Below are 24,102 nucleotides of genomic sequence, written 5' to 3' on the forward strand. Positions count from 1 at the left end.
ACACACACACACACACACACAGGCCCCCCACTCCATTTAAGCAGGTTAATATGGTTGGAGAGGGAGAGAAGTGGCTCTGGTGGGCGTGAGCAGTCCTCTCCGCTCGAGAGGCTAATGAGGCGTGGAGAGACGCTGTCATACCTCAGGTGTGTTTACGAGCCGGAGCTGTTTGTGTGAGAGCGAAGACAAGTCAGACACTTGTCTAGGACACCGCCGACAGTGCAGCGGTGAGCGGTGAGCTGCTGCCATTATTACAGGCCCATTAAAGCCTTTCACAGGGTTCAGCCGGCCCCCATCTCAAGGAGGCGGCCTGCCAGGGCCCCTGTGTTCCCTGGTCCTCCTGATAATGCTAATTACCTCTCTGCAGTCATATTCTGTGCAGACGATCAAGCTTCGAGACGTCGAGCAAGCACTCGGTTTCCGTAAATAGCCTTTTCCTAATGAAGGGGACCAGGGGACGGATGTGGGGAAAAAAAGGGTGCCTGCCTGCCTTTGTGCCTTGTGTCCTTCCTCCTTGTGAGACTGACGCTGCTCTTCTCCTCCTCCTCCTCTTCTCTAGACAGCGTGGAGGATGAGCTGGAGCTGTCGGCGGTCCGGCATCGTCCCGAGGGGCTGGAGCAGCTAGAGGAAAGGACCCGGTTCTCCCGCAAGGAGCTCCAGATCCTGTACCGCGGCTTCAAGAACGTGAGTGTCGCTTACGGGGTGACCGTGAAACGGGGGCGCCTGTGGCACAGGAGGTAGAGCCGGCGTCTAATGATCGCAAGGTCGGCAGATGGGGCGGTTCAAGCCCCGGCTGGCCACATGTCGAGGTGTGTCCTTGGGCGAGACACTGAACCCCAAATTGCTCCCAGTGAGCGTGGTAGCTTGCCTCCATCGGTGTGTGAATATGTGTGTGAATGGGTGAATGAGAGGACGACGTAAAGCGCTTTGGAATGATCTACCGACCTTGCAATCATTAGACACCGGCTCTACCTCCTGCGCCCACAGCCGCCCCCCAACATGTGATAGTAGGAACTATTAGAAACCATCTTGTTGGGGCGCTTAGGTCGAGTAGTGGGCTATGCTATGCTATGCGTCGAACACGTAACCGCAGGGTTCCCGGTTCGATTCCGGCCGCGGACATATCCTGCATGTCATCCCTTCTCTCTCTCTCACCCATCCTTCCTGTCAAATCTCTACTATCTCTATCACAATAAAAATGGAAATATGAGTGGGACTGCCCCACTAAGAAAAGAAAAGAAACCATCTTGTTTGGCCAGATGGAATACAAACTTTAACATTGGTGTTGAAGGGGAAACGTGCGTTTCAGCACCAGTACTCTGCAGTTCTCCCCATGACCACAGCACAGCCAGCTTTAAACTCTCTCCTCAGGATTACTCCCCTGGTTTGTGTATTAGGAAGATGACCTTCCAACGTACTGTATCACATGACTTCCCGTTCATTAAATTGCTTTTTAAAGCAATTTTTCTGTGCTTATTCTAGACTACTCAAGGAAACAATTGGGTCATAATCCTACCAAGTACATTCTAGAAGACGACTGATGATGAACAATCAGGTCACACAAAGTTCCCTCGCACACGGCTCATAGACAATTTCTAAAACACTACTTTGTCACCTCTGGTGCGAGCCGTAATGAGACGACCCAGAATTAACTTGACCCAAATTGTTTGGTGACGAAAGGAAGATAAAAGTCAGCGGAGGGGTAACACACACACACCCTTATGACACAGTGATCCCAAGTGCCACTTGGCCCCAGTGGTCTGTACCCAAGGACCCCGAGAGGCGTTGCCATGTCAACTTACCCATTAGCCCTCTGCCACAGAAGACTGCATTATAGGAGGTGATAAGTGCTCTAATGACTACGGAGGCTTTTAATTGGCACCCTCTAGTCTGCCTGATCTGCATGGGATCCTATGGGAATCTTCCGTCGAACAAACGTTTTTTTAAAACCCCTTTCACTCTCCTACGTCCTTTAGAGCTGCTTTCATTGTCTCTCTTCATCCTGCGCTAAAACCCAGTTAAATTCGCTTATTGTCTTGTCACGTTTTTGCACGCTTGATTAAAGTCACTTCTTCTTCTTTCTCTCACGAGAAGCTAAAACCCACTTATGCTCTCCAGCCAGGCAGACAGACACTGTAGTTAGGCACCTCTCCAACGTGGAGAGAGAGGAAGGTATCCCGTTTGAAATGATAGCCTTTGAATAACGTTTTTGCCCATCAAGTGAGTCTATAGCTCTTTTTCTTCTTAACTGCTCAGGCCCGAAAGCTGTCTCACTCTGACCCAGTGACGGGGGGCCAGAATAAAATTAGAGCTTTTAAAACCCCTACCAGACAGTCTGGCACATCAAATAGTACCCATTAGGAGCAATTTAGCCCCTGTGTCCTTGCGATGTCTCAGGTTTGGAAGCGACTCAAATCGTCTCCAAGGTGACCAGCTGCTGTGGGTGGCGGTGATGAGGTTGTCGGTTTTAACACCTAACCTCTCCGGTCGTCCATTTATAACACAACAACAAGTCATTGTTTGGATTTGTTTCGCATGAGCAGTGGTCCGAAAAAGTGCCCCATCATGCCCCTTGCTTTCCTAATCTGGAATGGACGTAATTTGTACAGAGGTGACCTCAAGAGTAGCTTTTAAGTTCCATGGTCTGACAGAGGTACGTTTTTCTTTTCTTGTTGTTTGAAACATTACCTGTTTTATTCATCATCTCAGACTACTGGAAATTATGCCCAAATACGGTCATGTTCTGATCGAATCGGCTCCGCTGTTACGACTCCGATCTAGGACTCAGATTGGGATCTGTCAACACTTTAAATTCCCTCCATGACAATGCCACGGTTTATTTTACCATATTTTTTGTGACATTCCCGAGATGAGTCATTGAGGGAATTTCACGCCTGCCTGGCATTTGCCTTTCACAAAATGAGGCTGTTCTCAGGGGGCGGGGGGGGGCTATCCAATCACTTCATGTCACCTTCAATAAGACTGGCAGCGAATGTAGAGAAAAATACAACAGTTTATAGCTGTTAGTTATATTGCTATCTATTTCTATTGATCAACGTGATTGCAGCCCAATTTTAACAGAACAAACATGTTTCAACATGCTGACAACATTATTTGGCTTTTTTTTCCATTTTTATAAAAAAAAAAATATATTATTTCACCATTCAGGGAGGGTCAGTTGAGAGCAATGCATTTTCCAATGCATTTGGCTCTATGAGGTTGCCATTCTAGTCACATGAGATTGATGTCTCTCAGCGGCTTGTATGTCCAGGGTGAAATAAACTGACCCTCGCCGTCCAAATGTAATGGAAAAGTGCACTACTAATGTCCTCATCCAGCGCAAACATTTCTAAAATATGGAATCAGACAGGACATTTTAGCTGTCAATTTCAGCAGGCCATTTTACTGTGACCATATCCACTCCTCAAGAACTGTAGGGGTAGTGGTGGTCTAGTGCATAGTGTGTTGGACTTCCGATCGGAAGGTTGTGAGTTCAAATCCCGCCTGAAACCACACCACTACTAGTGTGCCCTTGAGTAAGGCACTTAGCCCTCAGTTACTCCAGGGGGAATGTCCCTGTAATTCGTAATTGTAAGTCGCTTTGGATAAAAGCGTCTGCTAAATGGCAAAATTAAATTAATTAAATTAATGTCCTCATCCAGCGCAAACGTTTCTAAAATATGGAATCAGACAGGACAGGACACAGCTGTCATTTTCAGCAGGCCATTTTACTGTGACCATATCCACTCCTCAAGAACTGTCTCTAACGACCATGAGAACCATGTTCTCTATTAAATCACCATATGCTACATAACTACATGTTCTCTATTAAATCACCATATGCTACATAACTACATGTTCTCTATTAAATCACCATATGCTACATAACTACATGTCCTCTATTAAATCACCATATGCTACATAACTACATGTTCTCTATTAAATCACCATATGCTACGTACATGTTCTCTATTAAATCACCATATGCTACATAACTACATGTTCTCTATTAAATCACCATATGCTACGTACATGTTCTCTATTAAATAATCTGAATCCGAATCTGCCCCCCTTCTAGCTCTATGTCTCTAAGTATACAGACCAAGTGGTCTGTTTCCTCTCTCTCTCTCTCTCTCTCTCTCTCTCTCTCCTTCATACGCACTCTCTCTCTCTCTCTCTCCTTCATACACACACTCTCTCTCTCTCTCTCTCTCCTTCATACACACACTCTCTCTCTCTCTCTCCTTCATACGCACTCTCTCTCTCTCTCTCCTTCATACACACACTCTCTCTCTCTCTCCTTCATACACACTCTCTCTCTCTCCTTCATATGCACTCTCTCCCTCCTTCACACACACACACACACATACTCTCTCTCTCTCTCTCCTTCACATGCACTCTCTCTCTCTCTCCTTTACACGCACTCTCCCTCCTTCACACATACACTCTCTCTCTCTCTCTCTCAGTTTCTTCTTTCTCGTTGTTTGTTCTAGAGGATTCTTCAGACCTGCTTTTGCATGGGATGCACCTATATAGAATAAACGGTATACTGTCCAATACCATTACCATGAGGGCAGAATGGAGCATTTCTTTGTGTATTTGCCTTTCATTTATTGTGAGACGTCATGTGATGATGCTGGGGCAATTTGTTGTCGTCATTGGCTTGATTCCAAATGGAAACCCACTTCCCTCCCTTCCCATGACTAGCCATCATGACGTTTGATTGATTGATTGAAAACTTTATTAGAAGATTTGCAGAAGTAGGTACATGAAAGTACATATTACATACAAGGTCAACTAACAGGATAAAAACCCAAGAAAGCCACTGGCTTATTTCAATTGGGGTCCTTGATTGAGGATGTGTGAAAGCAATATGATGGAAAGCAATATGATGGAAACTGCACTACTAGACTATTCTAGGGCTTGGTTGGGCCATCACCATATATTGCCTTCAGCTGTCTATTCTACTCCGATTTGGGTTTTTTGTAATCAATTGTTTATTTCAAAACAGTACACATGAAAAACATACAATTACAATATCAAACTAAATAAGTGTCTGTCCTGACTTTTCTTCTTTATCTTACCCCCCCCCATGGCGATACTACTCCGATTTGTTAGGGTGAATTAGGTTACACTAGCAGAGCGATAGCTGTTTCGCCTACTTTTAGCAAGCACGCCCTCGATGTCAGATGACCCCCCCACTCTTACAGTGAGAAGCTGTGTACTGACGCACAACGATCGCTGAATGGCGCCGCTTGTACGTTAGTCTGCCTACCGCAGCCTGAATTGAATTGAAACTCTTAAACCCTTTCCAGCTTTATGCAAGTCAACAGTTCTTAATCGTAGATCTTCTGAGAGCTCTTTTGTGCGAGGCATGGTTCACATCAGGCAATGCTTCTTGAGAATAGCAAACTCAAAACTGGTGTGTGTTTTTTATAGGGCAGGGCAACTTTAACCAACGCCTCCAATCTCGTCTTATGGATTGGACTTGTTAGAGCAAATTATTCAATAATGGCAGCCTGTTTCGTTTCAAGATGTATAAGAAAAGATATTTAATATTCTTCTGCAGAAGGAGGAAGTTTAAAGGTTCGTCAGACGCATCTGAACGATTCAAAGTTCCTCTCAAAGTCCAGATCATTCATCACATCTCTGTATATATACACTCAGGTACACTCAGGTAAGAGGTCCGCCCTCGGGTGGGGTCTAGACCAATCATGAGCAATGGGTGTGGACTTGTACATTGAGGAAGATGATGGGGGATGAAGGTTAAGGGGGAATCGGACCCCACTTTCTCCTAGTTACACAAAGGTGAAAAAGGAACACAATAGCCACAAACTGGTTTAGTCTGGTCTTAGAGTACTGGGTCTGGGGAAACACAAAAGTCCAAAACTGCTCGATGGCTTGGTCCATCTCGGGAGAAAAGAGAGCAATCAGGTCTTTGTAATCATTTAAATGTGTCTGTTGTCTAGCCAATGTCAAGCTTCAAGTAGAGAAACTGGTTTCATTGTGTGGTTACAACAGGAAATCAGTTTATATAGCTTTGCCCTAGATATCCAAAGTTTGAATCTTAAATGTAGAAAATGTCTTTTACATACAGTATAATAATTTTCTCTCACAGACTCCAGGCTGGCTGACTCCTGACTCCAATTAGCTTTTGGAGAAGTCATTAGCCTAGGGGTTCACATACTTTTTCCACCCCCCCCACCCTGAATGTTTACACGGTGTGTTCAATAAAAACATGAAAACATATCATTGGCCTGCTCATCTATCCAGCACGATTCCATCCAGGCTGTTTGAGCATTTATGTTTGCGTATTACAGATTCCTGTAAATTAGCCTGTGCAGAGTTGCATAGTTCAGTTCTTTTGCTGCGATGATTCGCCCAGAGTCCAGGAGACGTGTTTGGACCCGGGAGGAAATCTTAGCCGTTAAACACGATGTTCCTGAGGATTAATCTTACAGCGGGGCATCGGAAGATGATGAGAGTGATGACGTGGTAGGTGTAATAAACAACACTATATAAGATGACGAGAGAGATGGTGTGGTAGGTGTAATAAACAACACTATAAGCAAAACATAGTTTAATGACAGAAAGGGGCAGTAGAGCAATAAGGCTGTAAATCAGAGTATGTAAAACTAATATACATTACATTGTCAGTTGTGTGTGTGTGTGTGTGTGTGTGTGTGTCGACATGTTGTCCCGTGCTAATATCAAATGGCATCGTATATTGATTTTCTGTGCATGATTAATACGAAAAAACAACAACTAATAGTTCTTGTCTCTGTCCCACAGGTAGCAGGCGATGTCATTGAATCCGACTCTGACATTGGTGACCCCAATGCGATTCTGACATTGGTGACCCCATGGATCTATTGGAAGAGAAGGGTCGAGACGGAACAGTCTGGACTGAACAACCTCCAGGCGCTCGGAGAGGCAGGGCACGACAGGCCAATATCACGACAGGCCCCACACTTCACAGAAATGTGGCAACAGATTCTAAAGTACACTCAGGCAGGAGATGACCGGAATAACGACGAGACGTTTCAATTTGACAATGGACGAACTAAAAGCATTCCCCCACCCCCGTCCCCCACTTGTGAAAAGGAAAAAGTGTAAAGATGTCGCCAGATGTCGAGGGAAGAGAACGTGTGACATCTGCGAGTCATGTAGGCGACTTCTCTGCGGCACGTGCACCAAGCCAACAAAGCTGTGCTGGGAATGTTGATTGTCAACCATGGCATACAAAACATATTGTCTTTGTACCTGAACAAATCAAGGTTGCATTCCTTCCTGGAATGTGTGTGTGAGGGGAGGGGAGAAGAGGAGAGAGGAGAGGAGAGGAGAAGAGAGGAGAGGATCCTATCCTCTCCCCTCCTCTCCCCTCTCCTCTCCTCTCCTATCATCTCCTCTCCTCACCTCTCCCCTCAATAGATCTGTGGGGTTGATGAGAAACATAACATCTCATCTCCCCTCCCCTCTCATCTCCTCTCCTCTCCTCTCCCCTCTCATCTCCTCTCCTCTCCTCCCCTCTCCTCTCCTCTCCTCTCATCTCCTCTCTCCTCTACTCTCTCCTCTCATCTCCTCTCCTCTCCCCTTGAAAATCACAAGGCCAGTAGGTATGTAGTAGTATATTGAGTGGTATTGAAAGACTTCATTCTATGTGGCCAAAATCAATCAAGTCATGTTTGAAAAGTTTGTATAGTCTACTCAGCATTCTAACAGAAGCGTGGCAATTTATTTTCGATAAACATTGTGTACCGAAATGTTATAAGATTTTTTTAAAGTTTTTTTTGTAAATAAAAATTTAACTTGAATTATCTGTCTCTCTGTCTGTGTTCGTTTGTTTGCAATGTTTGAAAAGGAGGAGGAGGAGGAGGAGGAGGAGGAGGAGGAGGAGGAGGAGGAGGCAGCCCCAATGTTTAACCATCATTTTAAATGTTTGGTTCGGGGAAACATCAGAGAAATATCATCAACCTTCAACACCAATGTATTCTTTTTTTTCATCACCCACACTGGGGGGGGCAACAACGGGGCAAACCATTTTCATGGGGGGGCAACTGGCACCCCCTACCCCAGTGTAGAACCACCACAGCACACACACACACACACACACACACGTTTTGTGAGTAGCAGACAATAGATGTAAAATAAGGAAGCATTGTAAATTCTTTGAGTGTAATTCCTAATAACTCTAGGAGACATGAACATAATGCATAACTCATGATGCTGGAACAATAGATCGGTGGGGTTGACGCAAAACATAACATCTCATCTCCTCTTCTCTCCCTCTCTTCTCTTCTCCTCTCCTCTCCTATCCTCTCCCCTCCTCTCCCCTCTCCTCTCCTCTCCTATCCTCTCCCCTCCTCTCCCCTCTCCTCTCCTCTCCTATCATCTCCTCTTCTCACCCCTCCCCTCAATAGATCTGTGGGGTTGATGAGAAAAATAACATCTCATCTCCCCTCCCCTCTCATCTCCTCTCCTCTCCTCCCCTCTCCTCTCCTCTCATCTCCTCTCTCCTCTACTCTCTCCTCTCATCTCCCCTCTCCTCTCCTCTCCCCTTCTCTCCTCTCTCCTCTCTCCTCTCCTCTCTTCTCCTCTCCTCTCCTCTCCCCTCTTCTCCCCTCCCCTCACACACACATTCCAGGAAGGAATGCAACCTTGATTTGTTCAGGTACAAAGACAATATGTTTTGAAGTTATTTCTCTATTCTATACGCTCTAACTCTCTCAAACCAAACAGAGAGTAGTGATGCCTATATGACGTATGTACTGTATGCCCAGTGGCGTAGGGGAAAGTTCCAACCCGCCCACCCGCAATAGCCACTGTAGCTGTGATGGAAAATCCCACGAAAGGTCATTCATGTAGATCAAGGCGCTGGTCCTCACAGAGCTCATCAAACTGTCGCTTTGTGCGTCGCATGCGTTTCTGACTGAACTGACAGTTAGACTGACCCCACCAAGCTGCAAGTCCCTGTGCTGAGCTTTTGATGTCTTCAGACTCATCCCTTAGCTGTGATAAGGCATTGCACACAGTGCCCAGTAGGCCTGCTTTCATGGAAAAGGCCCATATCCTTCTTCTGCAGTAACTCGGATACTATATCGACCGACTCCAAAATGTTTCGCTGCGTCACAGTAATCAATGCAAATTCAAACGTTTCAATAGAGTTAATAAGTCCACGTTCGTCAGTTTTTTTTTTTATTGAAGTCCGGCTGTGGTGCAGGAGGTAGAGCCGGCGTCTAATAATCACAAGATCGAGGTGTCCTTGGGCAAGACACTGAACCCCAAATTGCTCCCAATGAGCAGGCCGGCGCCTTGCATGGTAGCTTGCCACCATTGGTGTGTGAATGTGTGAATGTGTGAATGAGAGGCCGTTGTAAAGCGCTTTGGAATAAGGCGCTATATAAGTCAGTCCATTTACCATTTAGTCAAAATCATAAAGCATTAAACAGCATGGCTGAAAATGGTGTCTATATGAGTGTATTCCTCCATGATTAATAGCTCTGCAGTAAGCAGAAGTATAATTATTATATTTTCATAATAAATCAGGGGAGGTTTCTAATCAGGGGAGGGTTGGGGAAGGACAGCATGGTTCCCAGGGTAATTCACTACCCTTCTCTGTACCAGTTTGTCCACCTTTGACAAGTGTACAATTTAGCTGTCGAGCTGAACTGCCAAAAGAAAATCGGAAATTTTGTAAGATGTCACTTTTTCATGATGTCACTGTGAATAATCAACATGACTTGGGCATGAATACTGTATCCTCTGAAGATGATTTATGAAGCACTCACAAGACGCACCATATACAGGGCTGATATCTCTCGATATACAGAACCTCTCTTAGGCACTGTTGAGAGTGGTTTCCCAATTAGCAGTCTCTGTATGTGTCTATTGAATAGCCATTATCTGGTCCCCTTGGATAGCCTTCACATAATTGGCCAATTGTTCATCAATAGAGCTTCTCTCTCTCCCTGACCCACCCACTTGTCACAGCAGTTGTGCTGCTGGAAATGTGATTTGCCACATAACAAGTTGAGGCACCCTGTGGTTCCTAAATGGTCTTTCACAACTGGAGTTGGACCGAGCCAACTGAAGGTAGACTGAAGTGCCCACTCACACACAACACATCTCTTGTAGAGTGTCAACATAGACACAACAACAGTGATAGGAGTCCAGCGTTCCATAAATGTTTATGAACCTGTTTTCCAGTGAGTGTTCAACTCAGGACAGAGTGTTCATAAACAGGACAGAGATTAACTTTCAACAGTCCTATGGCCACAGTTACAGCCACTACAGTTATGCTAGGCTACATTCTGGGTGAAATGGACAGACATGTTCCCATAGGCATTTTTACAGAATTTGTTAAGAATGTTTTTACAGAATGTTAAGAATCCTCTACAGGTGTCATTTTACATATGTGTTTACTGTTTACACATGCAGAACTCACCTACATACAGTACACTGTGAGTGTCTTTCACATACAGTAACTGGGGTAATTATCAGATGCTGAGGTTTGGTAAGTCCCATTTGCCATGGCGGCTGTGGCGCAGGAGGTAGAGCCGCCGTCTAATGATCGCAAGGTTGACAGATCGGTGTTCGATCCCCGGCTGGCCACATGTCGAAGTGTCCTTGGGCAAGACACTGAACCCCAAATTGCTCCCAGTGAGCGGGCCGGCGCCTAGCATGGTAGCTTGCATTGGTGTGTGTATGGGTGAATGAGAGGCCGTTGTAAGGCGCTATATAAGTCAGCCCATTTCCATTTATATAAGTCAGCCCATATGGTTTCTTGAGCAAGCAATCAATTCGTGTCCCTTTCATAATCAAAGGAGACATCATTCATTTGAAGTCACATTGGCAAAAGGTAACATTTACATACAGAGGAGGGTGTCTCTACTGTATGTTTCATGTTGTCTTTGAGGGATAATAGGACCTACGTGCTCACTTTTCACCACACTCATCCATTCTTTTCTTTTTTTATATACTTTTTCTTTTCAGCAACATTTCAGGCATAACACACAGAAAAACATCATACACAAACAAACAAAGAACACAAACTTGTGGGGCAGATATCATGAGGTCATGTTTAGGAAACACTCATCCATTCTTGATAATGGCAATCCTAATGCATGTGTGATAGTTTTGCTCGGATACATAAAACATGCTAATGTAATGTAACTGATTGATAGTGTATTTTCCCTGACATATATGCCCTAATGGCTTCCACTCGTAAAATCCTCTCATTGTTTTGTGGTTTAATTGTGTTTCGCAGAATTCTACTGTCAAAATGTACGATTTAGGGAACATAATTAGCATTGGGGTTATGGTTCTTTTGTGGGATATGTTTCATAACAGAAATGGAAATGTTTTGAAAATAAAAAAGTTGTAGCTCTAGCTCTGTTTCCCATAACAACACATTCACAGTGCACACATTTGTGTTCTTTTTTTAATATCAAATGCTTTATTTTCAAAATATTTTCTTTCTTTTTTTAACACAGCACAGTCATAGTTCACAACAAACATTAACCTCCCCCCTCCCCGGTCAGTCCTTGCTCCAAACAAAGTATACTTATGTACAGATCTTCTTCATCAGATGAAAAGAAAATGCCACAGGGTGTCCACATTGATTACAGTGAAATATTGAAAGGAAAAGAGAAAAGAAAAGTAAATAAATGCAATTATTAAAAAAACACATTTGTGTTCTAACCTAGCACTCTAACACACCTCACCGAGGGCATGCCGATCATTCAGTAGAATAATGAGTGTTACATCTCACACTGCATTGAGAAATTCTAATTCTTCCTTTTTTTGGATCTATGTGTACGGTCCATAGGCTTTTGTTGTGCTGATGTCGACCCAGTGTTTTCAATAACATACACCCTGCCTTGCTACCCTACGTCATCTACTATGAATTCCTTTGACATCCCAGCCTTGGCTTATGGTCGATTACTAGAGTATTTTGAGAACCCTGGAAGACAATTCCATGTACCTCTCGGTTGAGAGAATCAGCAAGAGTGAGCCATTTCCCCCCGTAGTGAAAAATGCACTCCCAAAAATGTAATAGCCCGGCTAGTGTGAATGCATGCTATTAACAAGCACATATTGAAAAACATATTCTTCAGAGAGAGGCTGCCTTCCAGCTTTCACACATCACGTTATGCCCTCTAACTACTTGCTTTGGTTGTCTTTCTGAAAATAAACCACAAAAATGAGCTTTCTGATGCGTTGTATATATGCATGTATGCATGTATCTATGCATAAGTATATTATATCAAATGTCCCTTACATTTAGACTGACCATGCACTGATTGATGAATTTGAATTGGTCCGTGATGAAAAATACATCACAGCGTGCCTTGCATTTTTCTTTATTCTTGGAATTCAGAATTCGAACTGATTGATCTATCCAATACGGTCTGAGAATCACTTGGAGCATCTAGGCGTCATTGAGTGAAATAAGAGGCTTTTAAATTGATCTGCTAACCATACACATGTGAAGCTGAATCAACTGCATTGTTGTAATGAAATCAAGTCTTTTCTCTGCAGTTGCATTGATTGCTTTTCCGACTTCTTGCAGTATGGTTTGACTTGTTAGAGGACTCAGGTTTTTTTGCTTGTATCGGATTTGCTTTGAATACTTCAGTAGCCTCTGTGAACAAATGACCAAATTACCTGACTGACCTCCTTCTCCCCCATCGCCCTACCCGTACCCTCCAATCCTCATCCATTGTTCCCCTCACTGCCCCATCTGCGAAACTCAAAGGCTTCGGAGACCGTGCCTTTTCACGAGCTGCACCCCGCCTCTGGAACTCTCTCACTCAACCACTCAGAGACTCACCCTCACTCTCCACTTATAAATCCCACCTCAAAACCTACCTGTTCTCCCATGCATACAACCTCCCCTACCCCTAACCATCTCCCCTAACCCTGCCACCCCCTCCCCCCCTGGACATTGCTGTGTTAATTCTTCCCTGAGCCTGTTTGTTAACTCTGTGTTCTATGTGCTCATGTTATCTGTTGCTGTGTTTTCAGTTTTTCCCATATTGTCAGCGTCTTTGAGCCCCGGAAAAGTGCTATATAAATACAATGAATTATTATTATTATTATTATTATTATTATTAAACCAACTAGCTTTTAGCAATGTACACTACTTGAGACGCCTTTAATCAATGTGATGTTATATCTATCCTCCTCTTTTTCGTCTAGGAATGCCCCAGTGGTGTGGTCAATGAAGACACCTTTAAAGACATCTACTCCCAGTTCTTCCCTCAGGGAGGTAAGTCGACGAATGTGGTGTGATGTGGGGCAGAATGTTCATGTCCATGGCCCCCTATGGCCTATTTTGTTTCCAGGAAAACGAGGCCATCAGAAACCCTTCATAAGGTTGTTGTTTTTGTTGATAACTCACTGAGCAGACCTGCCTACCTCTACAGTAACGCTGAATTGCTGAATTTACTTCTTTAGGACCACTGTTCTCAACTGAGAGTGGAGTACAGACAGTATTCGTGAGCTTAGAATGATAAGGTTCTATCTCCGTTTAGGGCAGTTCAGAGATATTGAGCGTCAAAGTTTTTACATTCCATTATGTTCTGTGAGATGGAACCTTTGTATTTTATTAATTACTAACTCAAAAATGTCAACATTTTAAAAATAACACCACACAGGCATTAAAAAACACCTAATGGATCAGATGATGTAAAAAAACTCAATTTTGACAAAAATGGAGATAGAACCTTATAATTCTAACGTCACGTATTGTCTTTATAAGCAGCAATGCTGCTTGTTATTGTACAGTAGCGGAGTCTTTCATAATCGCCTTGATTTGTGTGACACTAACTGAGGGAGTAGCCTATTGTCATGATGCCATTTGGTGCGTCAAATGCATTCTCTGTGTCCTTGTTGGTGTCCTTGTGTTCGATTGGCCTGACAACTTTACTATTCAACGAAACAAAAGAAACGCAAGACTAACACAGTGCATTCGGAACACTTTATCACACTCGTATCATCCATCAAACACACACACACACACACACACACACACACACTCACACACACACTCACACACACACACACGCACGCATACACACACACACACACACACACATAAACAAACACACAATAATAGAAAGAAATAATGATTACGACATTAATAATAAATAATCCAATTTATGCAGCCTAAGGATATTTTCATAGCTGTGTGATGATTACTGCTCTATCTGAGACTAACAACACAACAATGTTTGAAGGTGCTTTGCTACACAGAGAGAGAATGAAGGTGAGCTACAACAGCCTGCCTCTAGGAAAGCAATAATTAAATACAAAGAAACCCTCTCTCTCAACTCTATGTTTTCTGTGTGAAACATGCTTTCTTCTTTTTTATGACTTTCATGTCAAACAAACAAGCTAAAAGTTTAGGCATTTGTTTTGTTGGTGTACATTGAGGTTGGGACTTCATCGAGTCATTGAATTGATTGACTGAATGTGAATTTCTTCTTGCAGATGCGTCAACATATGCACATTTTCTGTTCAACGCGTTCGACACGGATCACGATGGATCTGTGAGTTTTGAGGTAAGCCGTCGTGTGTTCGTGATCATTCATCAGTGACATACATAGACATAATTCATAGCTGCTTTGGGGCCCTATTATGCACTTCTTAACTTGCCGTCTTAAGTCTTAATTAAGACGCACCGCCAGGTTAAGACCTACCGCCACCCTTATTATGCGCTTCATACGCGCTACTGCTATTATGCAGGTGTCACTAGGCGCCCACACATAAGACGTAAGACTCCCGTGCATATATTACTCATTGTGGGAGTGTTCATATGTTAATGAAGTGCACTAGGCGCCCCTGCTATTATGTGATCTGACTTTGCGCCTAGCGCTAAGAAGTGGTTTGAAAAGTTCTTAGGCGCTAGACTTCATGCACGTTTTGAAACACGAGCGCGCCTCCGTGGTTTGCGCATGCGCGCCGACCGACTTCTTAAGAATAATAATAATAATAGGGCCCTTGGTCTTTTATGGTGGCACATCAATCTACTGTGGTTTCTTCCAATCCTGGACAATCACTGTGTATGTACAGGATTGGTAGGCTTCATTTCAACCAATTACTCATCAATTGACTGAAATGAAATCATACTGTGATGTTCACACTATTCACGTATGCTCGGTATCTACTTTCAGAAACTACTATGTATCTTTGAACTGTATATTTATGGAAAACATTTCTAAGATGAGTGATTCAAGTGTCTGTCATTTTATTTGTTATCTCATGGTTAACTTTACAAAACATACAGACTCACTTGTGCAAAAGATGGGAAGATTTTTGGAAAGATATTTGGTGTTATTTGCTGCTATGTATGATTATGTATTTCTCCTTTGTTATAATATGTTCTGTGATGTTATGTTAATGTCGTTCTGCTTTGTTATATGTTTTTATGACAGTTTCTTGTTCATGTTCTGTGTGGACCCCAGGAAGAGTAATCAAATCAAATCAAATCAAATATTTTCTCCCCCGTGGGGTGATGTAGAACATTGTACAGAAGTGTATCACATTTGAGGTTTTAGAAGTTGTTAGAAGCTTTATTACTTTAAATTATTACTTTATTAAAACACTTTTTTTTAATTGAGTCCAACAGATCTTCGAGCACACAGCACACAATCCAAATTATTCAAGCCACATTGCACATTAGATTTATTGGCAAAATATACAATTCCTCAGCTGTTTGCAATAAACACATGACACAAGAACTGTTTACTAAGTAGTTCAATGGAACTAATATTACAAGTGTTTTTATCCAAATCGAAAACAAAATGCTACTTTTAATGACTACTGACAACATTGGAGATAATCAACTAGAGTTGTAAGGCCTATTTCATCTGAGAGACGTAAATGGAATGGTGTTGTGAGTTTCCAAGAAAGCTTCATTCCATGTGTATTATTGTGTAAGACTTCTGAAGTCCTATCTTTGTTAAGTTTTGTTTTTGTTTGTTGATAATACTCCAGTCTGGGGGGGGGTACAAGTGTAACCTAGGTTCTCTGAAGGGGAAGAGGGAGAATAAATGACTGCTATGAATGAGCCTTTAGAGGCTGGTCACTAGGCAAGGCTTCGGGCCTGCAGGCCTCCTTCACTGGGATGATTTAAGAGTGTTTCAGCCAACAGGTACACAGTGAATGTCCCATAGCGAGGGGTCCAACCCAGTCAACTGAAAGAGAACCGTACTTTATTTGATGAGTTAGCCCAAAGAAACAGTTCGATCTAGATCAAAGTTAAGATCTATGTACTTGTGGCCTGGGGTGGTCCAGTGGTCTAGCACCGTGGTCTACAGTGCACACATATGCCCATGTCGGCATGGGTTCGAATCCGGCCCATGCCCTGCTGACATGCCCTCTCCTCCTTACTTTCCTGTCTACCTTCACTATCTCTATCCAATAAAATAAAAAAAAGCTTGGGCAGTGGGATTCCTTCAGACAATTAATCAAGTTCGTTTAGTGAAATACGCTATGATATAACCATATTAGCATATTGATTTTATAGCTATGATACCTACTGTACTGAGCATGATTATTTTCCCCAAATTTCCCAGAGGTCCAAGTTGGGCCTAATCTAGTCTAATGGGTCTTGTTCTTTTTTATTCCAGGACTTTGTAATGGGCCTCTCTATTCTCCTGCGGGGCACAGTGCAGGAGAAGCTCAACTGGGCGTTTAATCTGTATGATATTAACAAGGACGGCTATATAACTAAAGAGGTGACTACACTACTGTACATCTTACAACCATGAATGTTTCAGTTTGCTGTGTGTGTTGGTCTATGGAGACATTTACATCTGTGACCACCAGATGGATTCAGATATTAATTATGTTGCTAGTAATGTCAAGAGGTAATGCCTGTACTAAACTGTTATTGATTATAACACGAGTAGTACATGTCATGATGTACATGTACAGTATGTAGATAATAAGACTGAAACAGTGCCTACACATTAGCGGACATAGATTAGCAGACTAAATGCATTATACAACATTAACCCTTTTCAATTTTCATGTTGTGTATGTGTGTGTTCACTGTGCGTGTGCATTTCTTAGCTCAAACCATTATGTTTATGTCATTGAAACCATTATGTTTATGTTGACTTAAAGGAAATGCTAGACATCATGAAGGCTATTTACGACATGATGGGGAAGTGCACATATCCCATACTCAAAGACGAGGCGCCTCGACAACATGTGGAGATATTTTTTCAGGTAAGTCTTTTGTTTGAAGTTACCTTACATGTTACCAACATTATAAAATGATCTTAACAAGCAAAATTATCTTAGTTAAATGCCTGTAGACATTACTGAAGATACGAGGAAGCCTTGAATAGGCCTACGTTTTAACACTAGAACAGCCATGGGTGGGTGGTCATTTGACCCTGTGAGTAAGAAAATGTTTTCTATCTTTGCACTCGATCAAATTTCAGGACCCTCCTTTCATGACTTTTCCTAGATATGTGCGTTCTACCACCCAGCATCCTTACATTTTCAAAATCACATCAGGATAAGCTAGTATAAAGCTTTTTTGCAGTTTTTCTGTGTAGGAGGCAGGCTAATTTATAAGATGGCCAACTAGTGGTTGTTGTGTGTAAATAGCAGCTTTCCATTGTAAAGACTATGGTCATTTGACCCCAGAGGCGGCTCTTATAGATAAATTATCGATAAAAAGGCACGGCTGTTCTAGTGTTAAGTGATTCAAATGGTCCATGTCGTACTGTAACTTATCTTTGCGTGTAGTTTACTCTGGTTTACACACTCTCATACAGCATACTGTATTTGACATGTTTGTTCTGGTTTCCTCTGCTGTTCCCGACCGACAGAAGATGGATAAAAACAAGGATGGAGTGGTAACCATAGACGAGTTTATTGACTGCTGCCAAAATGTGAGTTCCTCCATCCGGATGAATGCAGTGATTCATACAACAGTTCTATCTCAACCGTTCATGTTAGCCATGGTGGTTTCAGTGAATGAAAACATGTGTTCTTTGTCCAACAGGATGAGAATATCATGAGATCGATGCAGCTTTTTGAAAATGTCATTTAACTCACAGCTGACCGTACGCGCATCTGGACAAGACCTTCAACTTCAACTGCCCAATTGCGTGTTTGATCATCGAAACAAATGTCCAGAACAGTGGGGGGGGCCACAGCAAATAAACGATCTGGTACAGACATTCTGGAATTGCATCTGTGCAAAACGTCTTCATATTTTCATTTCGATTTGATATGACGATAATCTTATTTCTTGAATTAAAAAAGAAGACGAAAGTGGACTCAGAATTCCAGAATGTTCATCCCACCACCAAGGTTTCCGACCACTACAGTCCATCGTTTGCTCTCCTTGTAAAATGATAACAGATATACCTACTACATTGTACCATTTTTAAAACTGTATATACTATAGATACAAAAATCTATTAGGAATTTTCACTTTGTTCATGTTTACTTGCCAACTAGAACGAGAATGCACTCCAGGATAGTTAGTTGATATGTCGAGTCAGAGGGTGAGCTATATATCAACAGAGGTACACTGTACATACCACAAAGTATAAGACTATGAGAGGATGTCTTGTCACAAGATTACGCTGCTTTAAATGTATTTCATTTAATGTTATTACAGTACATGTGTATATTTCCCTGTAGAGAGGTCATGTATCCTGTTGATGTTTCCATTCATGTTTTGAAGCACTATTTTCGCAGTTTATACTAGGATGAAAGTTTGTGTTTTTGTTTTATTTATATATTCTATGAGTGTCTTTGTAGAAAGGATAATCAGGTGTGCAGTATTAAGCAGAACCTTGTGGTCTCCAAGTACGTATGTTTGTTTTATCACTGTTGTTGACGAGAGGCACTGGCTAGAATGAGGTACTGAAGGCCTGAGCTAAATGTTAACACTGCATTCAGTGTGATCTTTTGTGTTGAAAGAGGTCAAATTGTGTTTGTCCTCCCATTTTTCCTTTCTCTTGTTTTTTTGTGTCCAGTAGCAAGTAAGAATTGTTCGGCCCTGCTGACTCGGATTAGCGCACTTCTGATTGGCCCCAAAAACGTGAGCAGGCACAAGGCATGCTGGGTAGCAGATAGGCCCCCTCACTCCAAATCTCACTGCAACACACAGGAGGCCCTCAGTTCCAAAACAATCTAAACTGTCATCCTCGTTCATCTCAAACGACTGGACTGGTGCATCTGTGCTGTGTGTGTGCTTCCACCTTTTAAACCACATCCACCAACTACTACTACTACCTTCATTGGTATAATTACATGGACTCAATGTAAACATTTCCCAGAATGTATTCTGAAACCCATGCCAGTAAACAGGAAGTCTGGAGAAATATCTTTGTGCATATCTAACTTGAACATTTCATTTAATTGTATCACCAACAGTTTGCCGACATAGCCAATGATGATCTGTATCAAACCAGAATCAAACCAGATCCTGAACAACAAGTTCACTGACGATGAGGAAGCTTCATAAAAAGCCGCTTCTGTTCATCTGTCACGTCCGTCTGTTTTGAATACAGTCGCATGAGGTGCATGAGGGTAATGTCTATGTGATCTAATTCTATTGCGCTCGATCTGAGCTTGCGAATTGGAATTTATTGAACAAAGCCTGCTAAAAATGAATCAAATGTTACTTATACCGTCTTGTTTTGCTAATAGGGTTTTTTTGTACTGTGTGTTTCTGTTTGCACTTATCAAACGACACCTTTAACGTTAGCACTGTGACTGACATATGCATAGGACATAAATTATTCTTTATTTTCTTACCTCTGTACTATATAATGAGAATAACATATTTGAGGATATGTGCAGAGAAAAAAACACTTGTCTTGGATTAATTACATGAAGCGTCGAAGGTTCCATTTAAAGGGACTAATACCTCACAGTGTGTATACTAGTGGTCTAGCCAGGTTAGTATAATTACATACAGCATAGTTTAAGCGGTGTATATGACACAGCCACCGTTCAGTTTCATGTGGGAACTGCATATAGCCACTTCTTTGCTCTGATCACATTCTTGAATGAGTAAACATTTTTTAGTAGTTAACATTTTAAAGCCATTATGCAAACAATATCGTTTATAGGTAATGGAGAACTTGAACGGTGTACATGTATTTAAATGGTTCATGTTTTTGAAGACACATTCATTTATCTTGATAAAGATAATTCTTTATTTATAATTTTCCTCCCCCAGTGATCTTACCAACTGCCATCTGCAATCATGCCCACTTAAAGTCTTGGCATAGACACCACAAGAACACTGGTTACAGTGAAGTAGGTAGTGTACCATTGAGGAGATGAATGGCAGCATGTTTGTGTGTCAATCTTAGGACTTTGCTATCATACATACTGTAGGTTTGGTTTGTGAGATGGAAGACTTACAGTATAGGGGTTAGGTTTGCAAGGACCCACAGAGGAGGACAAGTGTAGGTAGCTGTTAGCTCACTGGGCATTTAAGATGTACATTCATGTCTTTGTGTAATTCAATGAGTGCATTTTATAACAGAGATACAATACATAGCTCCGAATGTTCACGTCCCCTGTGTGTTCAAATGTTTTGTATGCATGTTTGATTGTTGTGCAGAGAAATGTAATTTGTTCTAACAAAATAATGCCATAGGACTCAATGTAAGTTGGCAACATGCCATTGAATTAATTGAAAGCACAACGATATATAAAAAAAAAAAAAGCAAGGACAAATACAGATATTTTCAAAGGCTTGAAATAGTCAGGAATTTAATCGGAAACAAAATATTCATAGGCTTTAGATCAAAATGCAAATGGCACGTCACCTCAAGGCACCCTACTCATACACATCCATTCAGCTCACACAGACCTCTTTCCAGTTCCACTGACGCCATTGGTTCCACCTCAGCGCCACAATTGTTAGGTACACAAATTACCTGAGAAATGTTCGCATACAGACCAATAAGATATCTCACACGTTAATATAATAATGGTCTATAGCTACAACCATAAAGACAACTTTTTGTAAGGCAGATGGTAAACTGGTACCTAAAAAACTCCAGATGTTATACAAACACACAACCGTTGGTTTTGGCGGGCACGCGTAGAGTACACGATACAATATGTGACTCTTGAAATGCATGATAATGTGTAATTAAGACATATATATAATTAAGTCTCAATGTATGAGACAAAAGCAATAACAAATAAAAAATAAACCAGATGATAATACAACTGGAAATAATTACTATAAGAGTACTTGGAATGTATAATCTCATCTTTATGGATAAATAATATTGCTAATGTTTTTTTTATAGTTTTTTTTTTTTTTTTTACCCCATTCTGTCAGTGATTTGTCACTGAATTTGGCTTTCTCTTAAACAACAATTTCTCTCCACAAAATCACAAAAAAATAACCATGGTGGAGTAAGCCATTAATTTAATAGCCACAGCACCAACTGTCAGTCACGGCAACCAGATGCATTTTATTCAAACCCTTGTTGCGGCTGAATAATTATCATTTGGTGCTGGGACTTGGTGGTCAAATATCTTTCCTAATAATGAGAAATTAGTTTGTTACAAACATGCTAGTCTTAAGGAAATGAAGGCCTATTTTGGGCCAAAACACTTAATGAAATGTAGTCAACTCGTTAGCGAGTCTTCAAAGGAATGGAATGACCATCTAATGCTGCAGGTGTGATGGAAGGATTTCAAATCATCACTAAATGTGTACCACTGTTAACCATTCACATAAAACTCTTCTGGTATTTGTTGACGTGCATATCCCAAGTCATACACAAGTGAGTACAATGTACAATATGGAATCGATCCTGATATGTTGACAAAGACAGTGCGTGTGCGCGTCTGTGTGCGTATGTGTGTGTGTGTGTGTGTGTGTGTGTGTGTGTGTGTACATATATATAATAGGGGGATAAAGGTTTTTTTGAAAGGCAGCTTTGGAGTCTGTGAGAGGTGTGTGTGGTCCTCTAGGTGACCCACCACCCCAGTGAGGTGATGGACAGTGGGGGGGGGGGGGTTATGTGAGCAGCTGCCTGATTTCACGGTGGCAGTAGCACAGGAACTCCATGTAGGATGCCCCCCCATGGAGACCCTTGTCCTCCACCAGGTTCTGACGGAAGAGCATCTCAGAGCGGTCCTTGTGCTTGACGACCAGGAGCTGAGGAGACACAGCAACAATGAGGTAATTAAGCGTTATGGAACGAGAAGCTAGCCTATGCCACGATACAGTATATACCACGGCTTCCACGAGTTCCATAACGCTTCTATACAACGGTTACCACATTTATCTATCAACATTTCGCAAAAGAAAGACAAGACAAACTTTTAATTTAATGTATTTTAATGGAACTATGTTTCATTGTGAGTGTATTTATCCGCTCAACAGTTGTTTATCGTTTGCTAAGCAACGGTAAGAATGTAACTTTGATAAAGGCCAATGCACACGGCGTGCGATTTTGTCGCACGACAACATTCGAATCTTAATTCACACCACCGAAGTGAGTGGGTGTGAATGGAGAATCGAATGTTGTCGTGCGACAAAATCGCATCACACGCCGTGTGCATTGTCTCCTTCAAAACAATGGAATCGAATTTGCGGTGCGACAAAATCGCACGCCGTGTGCATTGGGCTTAACGGTAATATAAACAAACGCAGAGTAATATGAAGAGATGTGTCAACATTCCATTTATATCATGGATATCAGCACGACTGGAACGCAAACTGACCAATAGAGACAATGGACCGGATCTATCCGTCATATTACAGCCTTTGTCTCACTGCTATCAGGTTCAGGACAGTCTGTAATAACATCCAAGGTTTCTACTGTTAAAGAACCTGCACCAAATAAGGACACCTGTCAAAGTCACTCATTCCACTCTTAGAATGATCCAAAGCAGGGACAGTATAGTTTGACATAACATGTCAATATTATATTATATTATATTGTTTTAAATTCTCTGTATTCACTGTGTCATTTATGCAATATTGTTTAACACAGGGTTTTTAAAAAACATGAATTTGATGCCCTCTTGTGGTTAATTAAATTGGAGACAAATTGGTTCCCCCAATAGGACAAACTGATATAGTTACCTTTCAAATGCAGTGTACAGATTCAGTGGACATTTGTGTATAGATCCATAAAGTATTACTGGAGTGTAACAATGCATTAAAACCCTTTTGCTAGCATATCAGCCCAATAGAGCTCTCAGGTCTTCTGACTCTTCTTCTTCTACCACATGTACAAAAGAAGAGATTTGGTGAGGCTGTGTTCTCATTTTATGCACCCAGATTGTGGAATGCACTGCCAGTTTACATTAGGGATGCAACCTCAGCAAATTATGTTCAAGTCAAGACTAAAAACCCATCTTTTTAATATTGCCTTTAAATGACTAAATAATTAAATTATAATTATATCATGATTACAGCACTTTGAGCTGCAACATTTGCATGAAAAGTGCTATACAAATAAAAGTTATTATTATTATTATTATTATTATTAGGAAGTCCAGAAGCAGTCAGTACCTTCATAGAGCTGGGCCTCTGTTCAATCAAGGCGCTGATGATGGAACGTATCTTCTTAGAGTGAGGGTTATCCAGCTCTGGTAGTGAAATCTGGGAAACAAAATGAACAGAGAATTACATATAACATGTAACCTTTAATGGATAAACAAATCAGCACTTTATAAGCGCTACTTTTTAATTGTTTTTAAACATTTCAAAGGGTCCTAAAACCTTGAACACAAAACAACATTACATTCTTCCCACAGTGATCCGCAACGCCCCCTACCCTGGACACCTTCAAATCAGCCCTCAAAACTTCTCTGTTCACCAAGGCCTTTGGCCCCTAGTCTAGTTTTGTCACTGTCTTTTAGTTTTCTTTTTCTTTTTTTCTGTTCTTTCTGTCTGTAAAATCTGTAAAGCGTCTTTGGGACTTTGAGAAAGGCACCATATACACATTTTAAAAGTTATTATTGTTATTATTATTGTTATCGTCATTATTATTGTTATTATTATTATTATTATTATTATTATTGTTGTTGTTATTATTATTGTTATCATCATTATTATTATGATTATTATTGTTATTA

General features: G+C 41.6%; 2 protein-coding genes across 6 annotated transcripts in view; one reads left to right on the forward strand and one right to left on the reverse strand.

Moving 5' to 3' along the window:
* The window catches only part of kcnip4a (potassium voltage-gated channel interacting protein 4a), a gene marked incomplete at both ends in the record, with an annotated part of 155,122 nt that extends 137,049 nt beyond the window's left edge, over nucleotides 1–18,073 (forward strand). For 4 of the 5 annotated variants that reach the window (XM_080547233.1, XM_080547236.1, XM_080547235.1 and 1 more), the window contains 7 exons: nucleotides 560–684; nucleotides 13,201–13,270; nucleotides 14,494–14,564; nucleotides 16,635–16,742; nucleotides 17,134–17,238; nucleotides 17,850–17,912; nucleotides 18,026–18,073. In XM_080547233.1, the coding sequence (XP_080403359.1) occupies nucleotides 560–684; nucleotides 13,201–13,270; nucleotides 14,494–14,564; nucleotides 16,635–16,742; nucleotides 17,134–17,238; nucleotides 17,850–17,912; nucleotides 18,026–18,073 (590 nt within the window). The remainder of the gene's footprint in view (nucleotides 1–559; nucleotides 685–13,200; nucleotides 13,271–14,493; nucleotides 14,565–16,634; nucleotides 16,743–17,133; nucleotides 17,239–17,849; nucleotides 17,913–18,025) is intronic. The other variant, XM_080547237.1, reaches the window with a different exon arrangement.
* A 2,673-nt stretch (nucleotides 18,074–20,746) lies between these two features.
* Nucleotides 20,747–24,102, reverse strand: part of sec24d (SEC24 homolog D, COPII coat complex component) — a 34,083-nt gene continuing 30,727 nt past the window's right edge. The window contains 2 exon segments of the mRNA XM_080547625.1: nucleotides 20,747–22,171; nucleotides 23,537–23,626. Coding sequence (XP_080403751.1) covers nucleotides 22,031–22,171; nucleotides 23,537–23,626 — 231 coding nt within the window. The 3' untranslated portion in view covers nucleotides 20,747–22,030.

Source organism: Nansenia antarctica (genome assembly GCF_963989245.1).
Source record: "Nansenia antarctica genome assembly, chromosome: 17".
NCBI lineage: Eukaryota > Metazoa > Chordata > Actinopteri > Argentiniformes > Microstomatidae > Nansenia > Nansenia antarctica.